The sequence below is a fragment of the Neopsephotus bourkii genome, unplaced genomic scaffold, assembly GCF_033783945.1.
Source record: "Neopsephotus bourkii isolate Nb327-2 ecotype Australia unplaced genomic scaffold, CSIRO-AGI_Nbou_v1 NB_359, whole genome shotgun sequence".
Classification (NCBI taxonomy): Eukaryota; Metazoa; Chordata; class Aves; order Psittaciformes; family Psittacidae; genus Neopsephotus; species Neopsephotus bourkii.
The window spans coordinates 865,695-882,093 of NW_026900865.1; the positions used below are offsets into that span (position 1 = coordinate 865,695).

General features: G+C 43.5%; 1 protein-coding gene across 3 annotated transcripts in view; it reads right to left on the reverse strand.

Moving 5' to 3' along the window:
- Positions 1-16,399, reverse strand: part of RASSF3 (Ras association domain family member 3) — a 54,694-nt gene that overhangs the window by 37,822 nt on the left and 473 nt on the right. The window contains exon 1 of one of the 3 annotated variants that reach the window (XM_061348507.1): positions 16,222-16,269. The exons of 1 other annotated variant lie outside the window; for it this stretch is intronic. In XM_061348507.1, coding sequence (XP_061204491.1) covers positions 16,222-16,254 — 33 coding nt within the window. In that variant the 5' untranslated portion in view covers positions 16,255-16,269. Of the gene's footprint in view, positions 1-2,180; positions 2,205-16,221; positions 16,270-16,399 lie in introns of those variants that run through there. One more of the 3 variants, XM_061348508.1, reaches the window with a different exon arrangement.

Below are 16,399 nucleotides of genomic sequence, written 5' to 3' on the forward strand. Positions count from 1 at the left end.
AACATTCAAACTACAGGGCTCACGACCTCCTCACAGTCCCAGCATCCACCACACCTGACAACCCAGGGTTTGTCCTTCTTTCCAGGCAGCTTGGTTGCACAGATGCCTCATCCCACACACCCAGCTCATGGCAGAGCTCTCTGAGAGCACAAGAGCAGTAACGCCCTGTCCCAGCCTCTTCCCTGTTAATTCTGGCACACTGCACTGGCATGGAGGAAAGAGCCCATCAGGAGTGATGCTCAGCCACAGCTGCACAAGTAGGCTGAAGCACCCAAAGTGCTTGACTTTCACAACATCCCCTTTGCTCAAGGTAGATGTTTTAACTCTTCACATAAGAGCTGCATAGAGAGAAGCTTTGAGCCATGGAAGAAGGAAGCATCAGAGGCCACACAATTTCCTCCTGGTCAGGACACGCCACATCCCTTGAGGACCAGACACACACATGGTCTTCCAGTAACTTCCAGGCTGTTAATGGTCATTGCTCCTTTTTTCAGCTCTCAATAAAACACAGGTGACTTCACGATTAACTCCTGAGGGATACCAATTAGAACCAAAATTCGTCGTACACAGATCTAAATATTTACACCCATTTCTCAGCATCACACTACACTGCATTCATCTAAGGGCTGTGTTCAGAGGCTATTATGAAATGAATTGCCTTCAAACTGCCAAATGTTTTTGGGTCTCAGCAGTGTCAGTCAGGCTTTGGTCCTTCTGCTCCTGCTGATGCTACCCAGTCTGCCGGTAGCTGTCCATACTTGTTCCCTGTTTGCTCTGACAAAGTACCCAAAGCAGGTTTGCACATTTGTAAGTGGAAGATCTAAGAGAACAAGGAAGGGAGGGAACATCTTCATGTCTTGTACAATAAAAACAACCAAGGTAAAAAATCAGATCTAATCTGCCAAATAATGAGGTATCATTTTATGTATTTTTAAACTTCGTATTTTTCTTATATTAACGGCATACGCAGCTCTGCTATTTACCATGATCCTGACTTACACACCCAAGCCCTGTCCTATTTTTCATTGTCAGGTTTGTGGGGGAGAAAAAGAGAAAAGGAGAAAGAGAAAAAGAAGGGAAAAAAAAGGGGGGGGGGGGGGTGAAAGAAAAAAGAAAAAAAAGAAAACAGAAGACAAAGAAATTAAAAAAGAGTGGTGACATTGTTCGCAGCTTGTCCAGCAGCTCACCAGGTTGTGCTCTCCCTCTCTTAAATGAGCTGAATAAGGTATTACAGAGTCAGGAGTCAAGACATTCAGATGCTCCCATTCTGTGACTAAAGAAAGGCAGGAGTGCACAGCCCAGCCTCCAGCCTCTTCTCCTTCCAGTGGTCCAACAGCAGAGCAAGACCTCCAGTCAAGAGGAGCCGCCTCTTCTCTTGCTGTAGGTTCTTTTTCACCTGCATTTCTCTGTCTTTCACGCAGTAAAAGACACTTTCTTCCTGTTGAGCAGTTACGGTATCAAAAAACTGCCTGCACTTGTGAAAACAGCAGTTGCTGCCATGCCATAACCAAGAGCCCAAAACAACAAAGTAAAATCACAGCACAAGGTTGATTACAGGCAGATAGTTTCAGTGTGAAACTTTTTATGACGTGGCATGAAAACAAATACTGATGATACATTTGTTAAACATTAACAAATCACTTCCAACCTTCTGTCAACACTGGCAAGCAAGGGAACTTACCTGCAATTTTAAAAAGCCAAGGACTAAAACTCTATTTCCATTAACAGGCTCACACTTGTGGTGAAAAATTGAGACTAAAGCCCAGGAGAGAGTGCAGTTACCGTTTGGTGTGGTATGACATTTACAATACATTTCAATATGTTTAGAAGAGTGCCTTCAACTTTATTCTCTAAATGAATGCACTGGCCTGTTACACCTGCCACAGGGAGCCATTAAGAGAGGGGACTGGAAAGCCACAGAATATATGAAGAGCTAGAAATACACAAAAGCATATATTTTTAAAATCAGGAATCTGCAAGTAAATCCAAGGGCTGTTGGATATATTGCAATCCTATTTGCTGCTCCACCTTCTGTCAGATACAAAAGCAGAAAACATTCATTCAGAAAGTTCTACTGCTTTCTCCTTTCTTATCTCCTTTCAGAAGCATTATTCATAAAAAGAAGACAAACCAAAACCACACAAAACCAAAAAGCCCAGACTTTTCCACCTTCCACTTACCTGCAACATCTGTATACAATTAAGAAATCTGCCCAAGCACTCCAAGGCACGTCTTCACTGTACCATCTACTGAGGCTCTTCCTCCCAAAGCATAGCTCCATGGGGTAAGCCAAGCCCAGGCAGGGCTTTGTGAGGTCCCACCCTCCCTGTCAGCCTCCCCACCTGCACACTGCTTCATCCACTCAAGCACCAGAGCAGCTCTTCTGGCAACCACACAGAGATCTGGTTCAAGGAAGGCACAGGGCAAAACCCTAACTTCATTAGTTTAAATTGAATCTGCAGTGGAACCACACCTTCTGCTCAAGCCATGGCAGCCACACTCTAAAACGGTCTTACACCTGCAGCATCCACTCCTAGGTGTGTGGCTGAGATGTTACAAGGAACAACCAACGGAAATAGGATGAAATGCTCCACGATACTCCTTGCAAGACATCACTAGCTCTTCTTGGTTCATAATCTAGGAGACTGGAAACATGGTTGTGCTCAGCACCCTCTACAAAATGTCCAAACAGAAAGAGTACCGAGTTGCACCAGTTTGTGTTTTGACAGCTTGTGCTTAATAGTTAGTTTACCATGTTTTCATCAAAATGTTCCTCATATATATATTCCAAAAAAAGTGGAGTATGGTGAAGTCATGAACCTGAAAGAAAATACTACCTATCTACAGGTAACCTGTGGGGCTCAGCAACCCAATAACTTTGTGTTAACAACTTGTAACAGAGTTAGTCTGTGTGAGCATGCAGTCACAAACCCACACTGAAACTATGAGAAGCACAGGGCAAGCGCTGCCAAGTACCCCCACCATGTTTCAAACCTTTTCACTTGCCTTTGTTGGGAACAGTCAGTTCAAATTTTGGGTTCCTCTGTGACAGCAGTACTGAGGTCCATTTGGCAGCATATAGCGAGGGGACAGGGAAGAACGACAAAGGATCTCTGGAAGCACCTAAACAAAAGCAGTTCCTTCCCACATCCAGGGATTGTCACATTTCTAATTATTGTGCTTAGCACACTGTAAGGCTCATACCTACAAGATAATGAAATACCAATGCTAGTATTCACAATTATGTTTCTATAATCCTTAGAATAATAAATACCCCTCTACTGCCTTGTGTTTCTGATGCAATCACTACCAAATGTGAAATGCCTTCTGAAAGATATTTCTGCCATTATTTTCCAGATCTATTTCTGAAGTTGAAAGCATACAGGTTACTAGCTGTGTACAAGTTCAAATCCAGACACACAGCGCAGAGCTCCCATTTTGAATTCTCCACGTAACGTTTGCGGAACTAGACAGTGCAGTAAAAGCTGTGTTACGTATCACAGCAATTTCCCAGCAATGACCATAAAGGCCTAGCTAAAACCAAGCTCATTTTAATACAAGACCCTTGATTAAAATTTAAGGGGGGGGTGAGAAGGAATAAAAAAAGGAAGGGTGGCATACTAGCATCTTCACCATGGGCTTCATTAAGCTGCTTCAAGAGCTGTTTTGAGCTACTAAGTATTAAAAAGAAAAGAAGTGTGACCTCAACTTTGGCTATTTCAGGGAAAACCTCTAGATTTATGACCTTTCTTTTTTGTAATACCAGGGTATGGTCACAGAACATGTCACTTTATTGTCTTATGAGAAAAGCACCGACTTCACTAATGATCTGTTATCATCACCACTCAAAGATACATCTTCATATTCTGCATCTTAAAAGAAACACCTCAGGGAAGAAACAAAATGTTAAAATCAAAGATACTTTGAAGAATATCTGGGGCCTGTATTTAGGGGTAGCGAAAGATGTGCCTTTAATTATTTTCTAATTAAGTCAGCTGTGAGTTTTAAAGTTCAGAGCAATAGAAACTGCTTTGATGTTTCGCTTCACATAATATCAACCTTTTAGCACAGTACAAACAATCATGTTCCCCCATCTTGAGATAAGCTTCACATCATGTGAACATGTAACTGAATCAAAAGCAGCTGTCAACTTCAACATACTCATCATTTTTGCTTGTAACAGTGAGCAGAAGACATTTAGAAAGATACTAAAGGTATTTTGTAGCTTCTTTCTACTGGAGTAATCTGTAATTTACATAAATCCTTTGACATTTTTATTAAGGCACATCTTATCACCTTTCAGTCACAGAATAAGCAACAGAACGGCAGCTTGGATATCCAAACCACCAAGTCTTCCTACAACCATCATAACCAAGGTGTTCACTAGAAGAGTCCCCAGAACCTCTGCAAGTAGGACAACCCCTTCCAGGGTAGCGTATTAAGAGAAGAAAATTCATTCTTTCCTAGGATTCAGCTCAGCAGGCGCAACACTCCTTCCAAAAGCTATCACATCTACTGGGGGACATGGTCACAGCAACTAGAGAACCAGGGACAGGCAATAGGAGTGAGCCTAAACAAGAAGGTTCTGCCAGTAACTTCATGAGCTGAAAACACACCGCACAAGTTAACCTTGGGCAGAGGTGAGCACAAAGCACTTTTCTGGTCACAAAATGAAGGATTAGCATCCCAAGAACCTCACTGCAATTTGGTGATCGAAGAGAAGTCAACTGATCTGCATTATACCACCTGAAACGTTTCAAGCCAACTTACTTGATTTTCTGATGGCTGGGCAGTTATATAGGGTTATTGTTGTACAGACAGTTCCATTCTTAATCAGAACTTGATAAAAGTATACACCAGGAATTGTTTCTCCTGTATTTTATAACAATCCTGCCATCACAGTATCAAGGCAACCACAAATGCCCTAAACCAGAGGCAATCTTGATCCAAGAGCCACTTGGATTTGAAATTCATCAACTTAAGAAGCATTAGTGGTTCTCCTCCTTGCCTAAATACTTGGCATTTGTTTGGGGTAATGTTATGTATGGTGTGCTCAGGTCTAAGATGTAGGAGCTGTCTATGCTGTGTGCTGGCTAACTGGCACCCAGCCTAATCCAGAAGATAAAAATTCCACCGTACTAAGTACATCAGCTGTCTGCTTCATTTGACAGAAGCAAGAATTCCAACCAGGGTGACAAAAAGCCAGAAATCCCACAGTCAAATCCACCTCATGAAGCCCTCTTACACACAGGCTCAAGCTAGCAATAAGGCATTCTCTCAATTCTTTCACTCTGTTAGACACAGTCTATCGGGTATTTTCTCAAGAATAAAGTTGCAATTTGCAGCACAGAATTAAAAATCTCACAGAAGGTATTTCCTTCAGGATACTTTAATTACAATGTGGTGGGTTTAGGAAAGCTGAATATTATTTTGCCAGCATTATACTCTTTAAAAAGCAGTAAAAATACCTCCCAGGCAAGTAAAGGATGAACAAATGTTCAGAGAAGCGGATCACATGGTCAGCAGAACACTAATACCATTTTTCAAACCCTATGAAAACAAACTGTTTCCCATGAAGGCCAAACCAGACCCCAAAGCAACGCTTTGCAGCTGATACACAGAATGTTGAGAGGAGGTATTTAGGTTTGTCAGCGATTCTGTTGTAAACCACAGCACTGCAAGTCAGTTTCAGACTGAAAGGAGAAGGGAAAGTGATTTGTTCCCTAGAATAAAACAGGTTCTCCCTTGACATTGCAGGGGGAAGAAGACAGAAAATTCTGTTCAAGAATAATTCTTCACATACTGTCAGTCATGGTGCCCAAAGAAGCAAAGCCTGCTCAAGGGAGGCAACTCTTCACGTAAATTAATTCAACTTCTCAATGAGAACAGAAAAATGCAGTTGAAAATAAAGTGATGATCCAATTCGGAGTTCTATCTGACTGACGTCCAGAAGCACTTGTTTCCTCAGATAGCCATATATAGAATCATAGAATCATAGAATAGTTAGGGTTGGAAAGGACCTTAAGATCATCAAGTTCCAACCCCCCTGCCATGGGCAGGGACACCTTGTTCTAAACCATATTACCCAAGGCCTCATCCAACCTAGCCTTGAACACTGCCAGGGATGGAGCATTCACAACCTCCCTGGGCAACCTATTCCAGTGCCTCACTACCCTAACAGGAAAGAATTTCCTCCTTATATCCAATCTAAACTTCCCCTGTTTAAGTTTTAACCCATTACCCCTTGTCCTACCACTACAGTCCCTAATGAAGAGTCCATCCCCAGCACCCCTATAGGCCCCCTTCAGATACTGGAAGGCTGCTATGAGGTCTCCACGCAGCCTTCTTTTCTCCAAGCTGAACAGCCCCAACTTTCTCAGCCAATCTTCATATGGGAGGTGCTCCAGTCCCCTGATCATTCTCATGGCCTCCTCTGGACTTGTTCCAACAGATCCATGTCCTTTTTATGTTGAGGACACCAGAACTGTACACAATATGCACTAGTCTCTTATCACTACATTAAAAGGTAACTAAAGCAATCCTATGTTATTTCAAGAGTCATTTCCCCAAGGAAATGACTAAATTGTAACTAAATTAAAATGAGAAAGTTAGTCCAGTCTTTGAACTCTACAGTGGTCCCACTCTATGTGAATACCTTATCTAGCTACTGTGAATCTATCCTCTTAGATCCTGAGATCCACTTACTGGGCTCTCTAAGAGCTAAATGGTTTTCACTACATAAAGAGTTCAGACTCCTGTCCATAGTCATCACTCCACACTGCATATTCTTTGAAGGGGAAAAGGGTGTCCCCTTAATTCAACAACTGAAGGGCCCGTCTGTGTCAAGTGAAATACTCATAGGATTTGGTTTATTTTAACCTGACCTGCTAACTCACACAAAAACTGCAAGCTGTCCTTAATATTAGATTTTACAGGAAAATCAGCTCAAAGATTTAGAAACAGAAATGCAGAAAACAAGGTTTTAGAGTTACAAGGCTACAGTTTATGTAGACACTGTGTAAGAAAAGTAACGCTATGCTAAGTTAGACTCCATGAAAGCTGGGAGCATCGTAACCAGAAGGTTTCTTTCATTACAGATCTCTTTTTTTGTGCCCATTACATGGGAGTCTGGTTACTGCTACCATCAGTTGCCTGCAGAAGTGATGTTCCCCTGACTGTCTCATGTTCCTCCACCACCAGTGTTGGGATATGGGCACCCAACACAGCAACTGTTCCAAGCACGAACTTTGGTTAAACCACTCATTTTTGTACAGGACACAAGACTCCCTGGTGCAGAAATATGAACATGCCATTTTTCAGCCTACACTTACAGCAGGACAGATGAGATACTTTTTCTTCCTTCTTTCAGTCAGAGCACCTGAAAGATCAAGTCACAAGTAAACTCTCCGTCCCAAATGAGACTTCTACCATGCCCCACGTGCAATCAGGATAATTTGCTCCCATTTGCTCTTAGCAGCAAGTAAGTTTTCCTATTTATCATCCTGCAACAGATGAAGCGAGTCTTTTATGCAAAGATTCCATCCTCTCCTCCTCCTCCCTTCTTTAACTATCAACTATGAAAGCAACACCTACTTCAAGCCTTCAGCTGCCAGGTCCATACCTCATGGAGAGTTCAGGACTTGTGTTTTTCAGGAGGCATTTACCCCTGTGCCATATCACAAAACAAGAGCCACCACATGGATCCAATTTTTGGATCACAGGTACTCCTGCTCCTGGAAAAAGGGAGCACGTCTGTTTGACAGGATTAAAATGAACTTCTCTCCTGCTCATATTTCTGTTCCTTGGTCTTCAAAGCTTGGGTTATAGAGTCTAGCCTGGCAGATCCAGAAACCCTCTCTCCCCACCGCTTTTCAAAGTTAAACACACATGCACTGTAATACAAAAAGGGGCTGATAAGTCTCTAAGTGACCAGTTTGCACAGTCGGAGGACCAGCTCCTTCAGCTGGCTATAGCACCTACCTGCTGCAAGCTTCAGGCACAGCCCAGGTCACTTGCACATGTTCAGCTTTTCTAATACTAGCAAGCTAATCAGAGATGATAGGAAAAAGAAAACTTTTTTCCTTTTTTACCCTTTACTTCATGAATGGCAGCACAAGATGCCTGTCTATGCCTACACTACCTGATCTTTGCACACATCAGTAACAACATAATAAAAAAGATCACAATACAGTAGTTCAAATTACATCTATTGTGAAAAAAAGTGCACTGACCTTTCTGCTGATCTCATAAGAAAGGTTCAGCAGCAATGAACCTTAAACTCACTCATTTCAGACACTAAGACAAACAATGCAGGTCAATCCTCTCATTATGCAAGACACAACCACCATATTCTTAATCTTTTAAGCAGCGCCAAAGAATATGCCAGTTTCTGCACACATGAGCACTATGGATCACACTGAAATCCCCAGTGCACTTGCTAGAGTTTATACAGCTTTACCAGATGCTTGCAAGATGAACTATGGAGATATTTGGGAATTAAATGAGTAGTTCTACAAGAAGACTTTCATAATCTTAGCTTATGTATCTGTAAGTGAACACGCTAAATCAAACTGCTGGTGGATGAGGTTTTGTTCTTCAAATTCCTCAGAATTCTTCAGAAGAGAGCAATCCAGCACAAAACAAGTAATGCTCTAAATAAATCTGAATGAAACTCTTCCAAGTTGACAGGCTACTGTGATCCTAGGCACAATTATGTATAAGAAATCACTGAGAGGAAGGCCTCTCAATGGGTGTTATCAGCCATCAATAAAAAGTGTTAAGCTGCTTTTGCAGTATTAACAGATCTATCCCAGGCTTTTCTTCTGGAGGGCAAGCCAAACCATGGGATCCTGCTTCACTGGAGACCAGGTTGGATGGGGCTTTGAGCAACCTGGTCTAGTGGAAAGTGTCCCTGCTCATGGCATGGGGGTTGGAAGCAGATGATCTTTAAGGTCCCTTCCAACTCAAACAATTCTGTGATTCTCTGATTCTACTTTCAGTCAGATGAAAAACTGATCTTCAGTTTTCATTAGTACTGATCAGGGACCACATACCATATGGATTGGGTACTGCAAATACAAGATAGGAAGACTGTGTTTATGAGGAAGAAAGAGTACAGCACAGTTAGACTGTGCATCCATGCACTTGATCCCAACTCAGATCAATTAGGGGGCAGAACACAAGACAAGCAGTTCTAATTATGGACAACAGGGGTAACTACAAGAGATTAGAGACAACTGCCTTTGTAATTTGCCCCTACTGTATTATTGTACATAATTTCTAAAAGAAATGCACTTGCAAGCAACATTTTCCACACTTAGTGGGTAAAGAGCGAGACGGAAAAGCTGACATCCAGCACACCAAGTACTCTTACATACCCAACGTTAACACTCAATGCTTCCTCCAAGGCAGAGGAACCACTACCGCTTTCATTATTATTTTCAGCACAGCACAGAATCCTCTGTATTCAGGAATACGAATTCCTCTCTAACACACAACACACAGATGAGTAACTAGAAAGTGATCTTAATTGCTACATAAATCACATGTGGCTACTTAGCATAGCCAAATACACGTCTGCATAGGAAACAGTCTCCTCAAAACTGTCTGGAGTATTTCATCAACCTTGCAAAAGAACTGGTGTGCCAAAAACAGAAGGCAAGCAGCAATTACTTAGCTCAAGTCAATTCATACCTGCCTACAGAAACGCATGGGCCTCATACAGGGACCTAAATACATACAAAAGCTTAACAGTGCTGTAGTCAGGTAAGCACTGCATCACAACCACAGTGGGTGACAGCATGCTGCGCTAGCTTTAGCCCCACTACAGCACACACCAATGTCTATGAGATGTGCTGGTTTTAAGACTTTTCCTGAACACTGGTCTCAAATGGTAAAAGTCTCTGCTATATTTACAGAATCACAGAATGGTTTGGGTTGGAAGGGACCTTAAAGATCATCTAGTTCTACTCTCCATATATAATTTTTTTATGTGAGTATATATATGCACACATACACAAACCCCGACTATTTCTACCTTGGAGGAAAGCGCAGTACACATCGAACCCTGTGTGCTGTCTGCAGTAGTCCCCTGTCCATGAACAACAGAGACCTGTCACTCTCACTTCTGTCTTCCAAACACTTATACTGCTTGGCTCCCAGGTATACTGTCACAGGCAAATGCTGCATTAGCTACCACTTCATCTAAAATCCTCTGTTAATCAGTTTATTTGCAGCTGGTAATCCAATGCTGGTGCCACTGGCTTTTTACACAAGGGACAAACTGCAGGATCAGTTTTACTTCATTATTTTCCACTTGCCGTGGCTAAGTGTTAGCCAGCAAGAACCACTTCCAAAATGGTTATTCTGATATTGTTCTTATACACAGGTTTACAGCTGCCATTAGAGAGCATGCAAATGGGGTACTAAATTCTCTCCTTCCTTAAGTAGTGGTTATGATGGTTTGGGGGTTTTTTTAATTGCTTTAGTGCATTCAGATGATCCTGATCTCTGCTGCTCTGCAGAGCACTTCCCCAAATCCACCAGACTCTTCACTCAGAACAAAACTCCTTCTGTCTGCATGTCTATTCACATGTGCCCAAAGAAGCCCAAGTCTAAACTTCTGGGGCCATAAGGCTGTAGGTGCCCAATACTATGACTTCAGTGAAAGTCCAAAGATCCAGCAGTTTTGCCTTTCTGCCAATGCACTCAGATAAACCCACAGGATTATCCCAACTCCACTACATCACTTAAATCACAAAACACCCATAAATACTAGGTACTCCTGATCCTATCAGTGAAAAGCCTAGCTACTATACTCCAACACTCAGATAGGTGGAACAAAGTCTTTTTTCCTCCAAATAAAAGGGAGAAAACAAATTCTGCTGTTTATCTGGTGATATTCAAATAAATGTCAATAATGTAGTAACACATTGCTGGTGCTCCAAAAGTTCATGCTAACGGAATAGCAAATACCCAAGATGCACCTAATTATAGTAGTAATATAATAGACTAAAAATAAGTGGGAAAACAGTCACCCAGCCTTAATATCACCTGCCACTGTTGCTGCACTCAGGACACTTAAACTGCTGCACATAACAGCACTCATTAGATGGTTTAGTGATGTGAACTCTTCTTGGGACAACACATGAACACATTTCTCCTAAACTTGTTTCTCAGTTTTCTGTGTGCTATTAGTTACCATTTCATATGGTGAAGTCCCCAAAAATGTAAACTGATGGTTCTAAGGACCACCTGCGATGAGAAGGCAGCGTACATCAGTTGGCATCCTCTGCATAGAGTGTAAATCTCACTTCACCTCCAGAGGCTGTCAGACACAAGGAGGGGGCTCGGAGTTAACCCCAAAGCAGCCACCACGTTCCTCCAAGCTACTGATGCACCCGTGCCACACCCAGTGCTCAGAGAGAGCACAGTGGGGCAGAAACACAAAATAAGGATTGCTAGTTTACTCTGTGTCTATTTTAAGTCCACAACACTGTCAGTCTCTACCCTGCTCATTCCTTCAGCTCTTAACTTTCTAGTATTTTAGTTAAGACAATGTTTATGCCATAATACTCACTGACTTCCAAATGGATAACAAAAAAGAAAAAAAAAGAAAAATGAAACATTAGTTGTTTTTTATTTTTAAATAAGTTTTATGACTACACGTCAAACACAAACCCAAACTTTTTGGCTCCAAAGCAAGACTATAATTAGAAACCTCATTTGGTCTGCTAGTCAGGAGAACCATTTTCCCTAGGGAATGTTACTAAAAGGAAACCCAGGAAGAGCTGTAATGGCCAAACAACGTGAAACTTCATTAATAAACAGACACTAGTAACACAGAGCCATCCTAACCAGACTCAAGCAGTTACAAACTGCATTTTACCCCTAGAAACAGTTTTCTGCTTTCTTCCCAAATGAAATGCCTTTTTTGTCTCTCTTCCTCTCACTGAAACACCTCAAGCCACTGTGCAAGTTCAAGTGGAACAGACCTAAAAGAGAGCTTCTGCACCTTACCCTGCAAACCTCCTCCTCTGACAGCGGAATGAGAGCTGGCTGGTTACCTCACCAGGACCAGTTAAGGATGAGACTTTCACCCTCTGCCTTTTCCCCTCCCCTTCCTACCTCCTCTGCTCTTTCACATCCGCTTTCCATTTCCAGCTTTTTTAATGCATTTCCTTTCCCACCCCCATTACCACACCTGCAAATTCCACTGACACGCAGAAAAGATGGCCTCAAAATCAGTGTCACAGCGGGCATTGGGTGCAGAAAGGAACCAAGGTGGTGGGTCTGGAAGCTGGGAGGACTGCGATCAGTAAGGGGAAGAAAGAGGTAGAAATCAGACTTCAGAGAGGGAAGGACTGGTGCTGATGGTGAGGAAACGAGAGCGTTCTCAGGTGCAGGAGAAAGTGCATTTCTGGAAACTGCCAACTGAAGCAAATGAACTTTTCTTGCAAACACTTTTACAGAGCCCTGAATGAAACGGTTAAAAACAGAGCAGAAACACACAGTTGCTTTTCTCCTTTGAAGAGCAGAGCAGCATCCAAGTGCCAAACTTCCTATCTCCAAAGCACGTTGCATTAGACTTCCAGCAGAGCTCTCTCATTTCGTATGCAAACTATTAACAATTCACGTGCTGCAGTATTTGCCCTCTTCTAACAGCTGGGATCCATGATTTTCACAGCACCGCCGGCTTCTGAACCAGCTTCTCAAAGCACAGTGGTGTCCTCTCTCACAGATCACCCACGTGTCAGGGGAGTGAGATGGAGGCATCTTGCTCATAGCCTCTTCTCATGTTTCTAACCCTTACAGTTACAGTGGAACAGCACATCAAAACACAGAGCAGACAGAACCAAGCACAGGGATGTCCCCAGGTGTCTGCAGTGATCCTGACGGAAGACATGAGCTTAGCAAGGCTGGGAATTAACCCAGATACCAACCACAACACTTGAAGAGCCACTGTCCATCAAGCCACCCGATAAAGGAGAAGTATCAAGAGGATTCATATCAACCCTGTTCAAAATGGGAGAGTATGGGGAACTAGTACATGGAGGGGAAGCGCAGAAAACATGCCAGGAAGATGTGTATCCCTCCAACATATGGCAGGGCTTGAATGAGCAGGCATGACTGTTTCCACTTTTCCTGAAAGGATGGGGGTGAGCAGGAGGAAAAGAGGGAGAGAAAGGGGTCAGCTTTCACAAGTTTGCAAAACATCTCATTTTGGTATTTTCTCTACAGGGAATGGACAATTTCCAAAGGGTTATTCATACAGAAACATGGGTCTGGTCTTGTGAAAGCCTATGGACAAGGGTAACTTAACTCACATGAGTAGTCACAGTGTCAGGACAAAAATATTTACAGTTCCTCCTTTCTCGTTTATTAATTGAGTCATCACAAACATGAAACAGGGCCACAGTGAGCTCAATCCACTCCCTGATACCCAAATTTTACAACAGCCACAGAAGATAAGAAGTCTTAAATAAAGCTGAACTTTCACAATCAAATACACAACATAAAGCAATCTGTGTTTTATGCATGTTGCCCTCAGATTAAAGTAGTTCTTGCCTGAGGCCACTGCTCAGCCCCAAAGCACCATGCTGCCTGATGCATGATGTAATGCTTTTCATGCTTCAACTTTTTTAGAAGTGGTATATAGAGAGGAAGAGGCAAATCTTTAACCACTTCAGAAAAGATTGGGCATCCTAGGCAAACGCCAGAGGTGCTATGACAAGATTTTGACACCAGAATAGGTATCATCCATTAAACCTGTCGCAGCTACAGGAATTGAGGTAAATATGTGAGCCCATCTTTGCCCCATTAAATGGAAGACAAAAATTCACCCAGCTATTTAAACTTCCTTTTTCCTTCTCCTCTTTGGAAATCCACACAAAACACGTCCAAACACTACTACTGAGTTTTTCTGCAGGCACAGCTGCAAGCCAAATGCTCTAACCAATTTTTCTCCCCACAAGAAAGAGGGCAGAGGGAGCTAAGAGAGGAATAAAAGTAACTGCCAGCACTTAAGTCTTCTACAAGACAAGAAACCCACACTGCAGAACTTAGTATCTGTATAGTTGGGAAAGACACAGAAACAATAACTAACAGCTCCCCTCTTTCCTCTTCGCTCAAGGGGACATAGTATGCATTTTTTGACTAAACCTCAAACACAAACCAAAAGTAACATCCTCATCCATACAAAGAGGCTCATTATGATTGTTATTGCTGGAAGGGGAAGCTCACTCTTACTGGCCACATGACTGTTGAAATCTACATTCAGCATTGTTTTGGGGATATTTTTTTTTCTTCCCTCTGTAACTCAGCAGCTCAAAGCAACTGGTAATAACTTTATGACTAGAAACATTAGCCGAGCATTTCTGATGCTGCAGAGTCAGCACTACAGATGAATTTGTTCCAGGCTACTACATACATAGTTAAACACATACCCTGCAGCACCTCACTGCGGTGTTCTTTTGGGAAACATTACTAGAGCACAATATGAAATTTTAGGGGGATATTTTTCCATCCTCCCCTTGCCTGGAAACATTATCATCACGTACAGCAATTTATGCATTTGCAGTTTAATGCTTACACAACTAGTGTTCACTAACACAGCTCATACAACAGTGTTATAAATGCACACATACGTGTTTTAAGATACGAATCCAGACCTGGGCCTTCTCACATCTCATGATACAGTAGCTATACACAGCCTGACAGCAGTTAGGTATCTGTGCACATATCATAGGCCTCTTCTGCTGGCCAAATAGGTTAGCAGATGAAGTTCAAGGACACTCAGGAGCACTTGCAAACTTTCAGAGATCCCCTTCAGGTTATGGGGAGGCTGAAACTAAAGAGGGGTGATAAGAAGGCGACCCCTGAGGAGGGGTGCAGTGAGAAGTACCCTTGGGAACCAGCCAGGACCTGATAAAAAAGCTGGTCCCAGCCCATTGGCAAAAGATGCCTGAGCTCAGGTGTAGGGACAGGGCGCGCCCAGGCTCCCTGCCAAACTTTGCAAAGGAAGCCAAAGCTCAAGAAAGTTCTGTGCACTTCCTCGAATGGGGGCAGGAATGTCCCGAGGGACAGTTAGAGGGCTTAAGTTTTAAACAAATCACAGATGGAGAACCTCGGAGAAACATAAACCAAGGCTGGCTCTGTGCAGCACTATGTAGCCTAGAGGAACAGCTGTGGGCAGTGAACGATGTGTCCCTACAAGCCACACAGGTGAACCAGAAGGGAACCCGAGGTATCCAGGCTTCAATAAGCAAGTTTATAGCTAGGTCTCCACAGCAGCAGTAGCATCAGCACCAAAGTGCAGTGGGGAAAAAACACCAGAGGTCTGTACTATGAAATAGGCTTAACAGAGAAAAGACATAGATGTTGGTGGGACAAGAGAAGAATCATAGAGTAGCTAGGGTTGGAAAGGACCTTAAGATCATCAAGTTCCAACCCCCCTGCCATGGGCAGGGACACCTCCCACTAAACCATGCCACCCAAGGCTCTGTCCAACCTGGCCTTGAACACAGCCAGGGATGGAGCATTCACAGCTTCCTTGGGCAACCCATTCCAGTGCCTCACCACCCTAACAGTAAAGAGCTTCTTCCTTATATCCAATCTACACTTCCCCTGTTTAACTTTGAACCTGTTACCCCTTGTCCTATCACTCCCAGACAGGCTCCCTAGCTTGCAGTTTCCAGAAATACAAACCAGCTCGAGAAAGTGATCTGCATTTTGGGAACGGATAAACGAGAGGGGCTGGACTGCTAAACAAGAAACGTGACATTTACCCTGCGTGGTTTAACGACTGCTCTGGATCAGACAGGGACTGCTCCATTTCGTACCCCCGACACGAGTTTTGCTCCTAGGAGAGCGGGGCTGGTCTTGCTACAGCAAGGCTTCCTCAACACACCAACACTTCTCGCTCTGCCTGTACCCTGCGGGTCCTTCACTGAAACTTCAATACCGACCACGAAAGAGGCTGGTTTGGGGCTTTTGCTTTGTTTTTAATCAGTTCTTCACTTCAAAGCCCACTTGCAGTTGATTTCCTGAACTTGAATGCTTAAACCACGGCACTTAAAACACTTCTGAGGGCCTTTCTCTGCCAACAAAACAGCTGAAGAGGCTGTCATTCATCTTGAAACGAGCTCCGAGAGCATTGAAGAGGCAGCCCCGCCGTACCCCGGCGGCAGAGCCGACAGCGGGGCTGATAGCGCGGTTACTCACCCCAGAAACACGTAACGTTTGATCCCATCCCATCCCATCCCGCCGGACCCCGGGGGGTCAGGCTTACAGCCCGGCTCCCGACCGGGGCACCCGCCGGGCTGCCTCAGAGGGGTTCCGCGCAGGAGCCACGCTCGCAGCCCGGTGAGGGCAGCTCTGCCCGGGGCCTCCCCCTGCCCCG